The 4,347-nt window shown below is 51.1% G+C and overlaps 1 protein-coding gene across 2 annotated transcripts in view; it reads right to left on the bottom strand.

The window, feature by feature from the left end:
• GANAB (glucosidase II alpha subunit) overlaps nucleotides 1–4,347 on the bottom strand; it is a 28,996-nt gene that overhangs the window by 9,950 nt on the left and 14,699 nt on the right. Inside the window, exons 5-10 of one of the 2 annotated variants that reach the window (XM_017878369.1) lie at nucleotides 3,708–3,887; nucleotides 3,198–3,263; nucleotides 2,304–2,373; nucleotides 2,047–2,134; nucleotides 1,865–1,961; nucleotides 1,426–1,606 (exon numbers count right to left, since the gene is read on the bottom strand). In XM_017878369.1, the coding sequence (XP_017733858.1) occupies nucleotides 1,426–1,606; nucleotides 1,865–1,961; nucleotides 2,047–2,134; nucleotides 2,304–2,373; nucleotides 3,198–3,263; nucleotides 3,708–3,887 (682 nt within the window). The remainder of the gene's footprint in view (nucleotides 1–1,425; nucleotides 1,607–1,864; nucleotides 1,962–2,046; nucleotides 2,135–2,303; nucleotides 2,374–3,197; nucleotides 3,264–3,707; nucleotides 3,888–4,347) is intronic. The other variant, XM_017878370.1, reaches the window with a different exon arrangement.

Raw genomic sequence — 4,347 nt, 5'->3', positions numbered from 1 at the left:
TTTTTTTTTTTTTTTTTGAGACAGAGTCTCACTCCTTCGCCAGGCTGGAGTGCAGTGGTGCGATCTTGGCTCACTGCAACCTCCGCCTCACCAATTCAAGCAATTCTTCTGCCTCAGCCTCCTGTGTAGCTGAGACTACAGGCGCACGCCACCACACCCAGCTGATTTTTGTATTTTTAGTAGAGACAGGGTTTCAACGTGCTGGGCACGATCGTCTCAATCTCTTGACCTTGTGATCTGTCCACCTCGCCCTCCCAAAGTGCTGGATTATAGGCGGGAGCCACTACGCCTGGCATCATATTGCTTTCTTATTATTTTTATTTTTCAAACGTTTTTATAGAGATAGGGTCTCGCCATGTTGCCCAGGCTAGTCTCGAACTCCTGGCCTCAAGCAATCCTCTTGCCTCAGCCTCCCCAAGTGCTGGGATTACAGGCATGAACCATCATGCCCAGTCCCATCTTGCCTCCTTTGTTATGTGTTTAACGTGTCTTCCTCCCTGTGAGTCAGAACCTTTGTTTTTTCTTTTCTTTTTTTTTTTTTTTTTTTTGAGATGGAGTCTTGCTCTGTCGCCCAGGCTAGAGTGCAGTGGCCGGGTCTCAGCTAAATGCAAGCTCCGCCTCCCGGGTTCACGCCATTCTCCTGCCTCAGCCTCCCGAGTAGCTGGGACTACAGGCGCCCGCCAGGTCGCCCGGCTAGTTTTTTGTATTTTAGTAGAGACGGGGTTTCACCGTGTTAGCCAGGATGGTCTCGATCTCCTGACCTCGTGATCCGCCCGTCTCGGCCTCCCAAAGTGCTGGGATTACAGGCTTGAGCCACCGCGCCCGGCCCAGAACCTTTGTTTTTTCTTCTGAGATGGAGTCTCGCTCTGTCACCCAGGCTGGAGTGCAGTGGTGAAATCTTGGCTCACCACAACCTCTGCCTACCAGATTCATGCAATTCTCCTGTGTTAGCCTCCCAAATAGCTGGGATTACAGGCGCCCGCTGCCACACCCGGCTAATTTTTGTTTTTCTAGTAGAGATGAGGTTTCGCCATGTTGGCCAGCCTGGTCTCCAACTTCTGACCTCAGGTGATCTGCCCACCTCAGCCTCCCAAAGTGCTGGAATTGCAGGCATGAACCACCACACCCAACTCAGAACCTTTTCAACCTCAGTTAACACTGTATCCCCAGCACCCAGAAGAGTACCTAGCACACAACCCACTGATAATAAGTGCATTCCGTCAGTCCAGAATAGACAATGCCTTCCCTAAGAATGTGAGTGGGCATGTGTCATCTGGCAGTGATTAGGGAACTCAAATGCTGCCCACCAGGCCCAGGGCCTCTTCTCTCACCCAGTCCCCAAATAGCTAATGCCCCTAGTATACCTATTTGTCTCAAGGCCTGGAAACTTCACTCCCTCCTTTCTCCCCATGTCTGTGCTCTCACCTTCCCAGCAGTGTTGGAGGATATATCAACCCAGGTCTCTGCAGCATTGAGCCAGAAGATGCCCAAGTCACGATGAGGGTTGTGTGCCAGGAGCACAGGCACAGACCCATACAAGGCCATGGGGTTGTACAGCTCATACTGGAATACATCCAAATTGTAGAGGCGATATGGCTCCCCACCCCTGCAGGCAAACAGACAGATTTGGGCTGCTAACTAGCCCCAGGCTGCATTATACACTGAATCCACTCCACAGACACAGGTGAGAGATAAGCAATGGTTCCTCTGTCCTTTCTCAAAAAATTTTCTATCACCAAAGGTGATTCTGGACACAGGAAGTTACCCGTGCTTGTCTGGAGTATCCAATGTGCACACCCATCTCCCTAAAGGCCTGACTCCTTTGTGCCCACCTCCATCTTCCTGATGTCACCACAGGACTCACTCAGTGACCTTCAGCCTCAGATTGTCTGCATGCTCAGGGATCCCATAGACATGCTCCATGCCTGGCAGAGAGAAGTCCAAACCCACAGACATGGGGCCTAGAAGAAAAACAAAGAACAAGCTTCAGAGCTTCTGCTTGGAAAGGAGCCCTGCACCCCAACCCAAGGAACCCAAGCCCCTCACCATATGGCTTGCTGTCAGAGTGAGTTTTGAATGTCTCCTCCCAGGCTCCTGGCTCATCTTTCTCCGCCTTCCCCTGAGTCTCCTCTGGCTGTTAAGAAGAAAACAGGACCACTCTCCAATCATACCAGTTCTTTTCCCACTCCCGTCAACTAAATCCCATCCCTGATGGTGAGACTAAGTTCAAGTTTCTCATGGGCCTATCCCCTCCAGCCTCCCAGTCAGCCCAGTCCTCCAACCACCCACCCCCTCCAACTTGCCTTGTCACCATCCCTGGGTGTTTCCTCAGGCTGGGCCCCATCGCCCTCAGCTGGGTCTTTTGATCCTTGCCTGGAAGGTAGGAGAGCTGTCTGCTCCAATCCAGAGGGGGCAGGGACGAGGGGCTAGTGGAAGGAGGGGTTGGGGAATAGAGAGCCAAGGGTCCAAAGGAACGAAGGCATTGGAGGAAGGGACTAAATGTTAAAGCTTGGAGAGGGAACCCATAATGAGCAGATAAGTTTGCAAAGGATGGGGAGAGAAATGAGAAAGGAAAATGAGGAATAAGTGCCACCAGGAGGCACAGGCCTGAACACCAGCCTCTGCCAACATCCCAGAAGAGACAGGCAGGATGATTCAGGGGCCTGGGTTATGAACGCCCATCCTGGCTCTGTTACCTCTACTGAGAGACTGTGGCCCCAACTGCCCTCCCTGGGCCTCAGGCTCCTGGCCTGACACAAGGGCTTTGCAAGGTACAGCAAGGTATGACCCACAAGGTATAGCATGTGGGTCACACTATACCAAGCCTCTACAGATATACATGGGGACTTCAAGAGGTTCTGCCAAAAAATGCTTTCAAGGGCAAGTAGCTCTGCCCAGAACCTTAGGTGGCCCTCAGCTGAGAGTCAGGAACCCCAGCAACAGGCAGCATATCTCCATCCCTTGGCAAAGCAATAAGCTCCCTAACACTCCTTAAGGACCTGACTTTGAGTATTTCATCTTCCTTCTTCTGGGGGCGCCCAGCCAGGGTAACAGGTAACGGGACCAGGTATCACACAGCAGGGGAAAGTGGGGTGAGTGAAAGGCTGGAAGGGTCTGGGGCACCTCCCCCTGAAGGCTACAGTGAGGAATGGGTAAGGGCAGAGGAACAGATACAGTACCGGTGGCCATGGATTTACCTAGAGAAAAGGTTCTTGATCTTATCCCACATGCTACCGAGCGTGAGACTAATTTTATCCGAGAAACTGGGGCAGGAGGAGATGGGTAGGGAAAGGGAAAAAGAGGCACAAAACCAACACAAAAACAGAAACATAAAAGTGAGTTTCAGTCGACAAACTTCCAGAGATGGGGGAAAAAGAAACCAAAAAAATAAAAAATAAAAAAGAAGAAAATAAATCTGGGAAATGTGATGATGTGAGAAGGGGAAGAAGGAGACACAGACCCAGGCAGGCCTCCCAGAGATGCCCAGGCCACAGCTCAGGGACAAAAGTGATTGCCTCCTGATCTGCACAGGAAATGGAAAAAACCCCACCCAGGTCTGGTTCCTACCGTCCCTGACAGAGAGCTTCTCCCAGCCCCCAGCCCCTACCTGGCTGTCTGGCCACCCTGTCTCCTCCCAGTGCCAGAAATCACAACACCCCTGTGCTCTTTCACACTAGGTTCCCTGCAGTCCCAACCCCTATACTCACGAGACCCTAGGGGCCCTCTGGTGCTCAAACTCCAAGAGTCCTCGGGCATTGACACTAAGCAGAAGGCTTCGGTCCTCTAGTAGGTCAAGGCGGAATGGCCGGGCTGTCAAGATGATCTTGTAGGGTCCCTCAGCCATGGTTAACTCCACACTGTTGTCATCACGACCAGAGACAGAAAGCCTGGGAAACATATCAAAAGAAATATAAGGAAGTACAAAGGGCCAAGAGGAGCAATGACACTTCAGAAGACAGAGGGAAATCTACCTGCTAAGAGAAATAGGCAGTGTGCTAACAGAGCAGGGACAGACAAGTCAATCAACAGAACCAAATAAAGGGCCCAGAAACAGACCCAAGGATATTTATTACCTTTTTTTTTTTTTTTTTTTTGAGGCGGAGTTTCGCTCTCGTTGCCCAGGCTGGAGTGCAATGGTGTGATCTCGGCTCACCGCAACCTCCACCTCCCCGGTTCAAGCAATTCTCCTGCCTCAGCCTCCCGAATAGCTGGGATTACAGGCATGCACCACCACACCCAGCTAATTTTGTATTTTTAGTACAGATGGGGTTTCTCCATGTTGAGACTGGTCTTGAACTCCTGAGCCCACGCCCAGCCACTTATTACTTTTTTTTTTTTTTTTTTTTT

The sequence above is a fragment of the Rhinopithecus bieti genome, unplaced genomic scaffold, assembly GCF_001698545.2.
Source record: "Rhinopithecus bieti isolate Rb0 unplaced genomic scaffold, ASM169854v2 scaffold_11488, whole genome shotgun sequence".
Taxonomy (NCBI): domain Eukaryota; kingdom Metazoa; phylum Chordata; class Mammalia; order Primates; family Cercopithecidae; genus Rhinopithecus; species Rhinopithecus bieti.
This window is presented reverse-complemented; position numbering and strand designations above follow the sequence as displayed.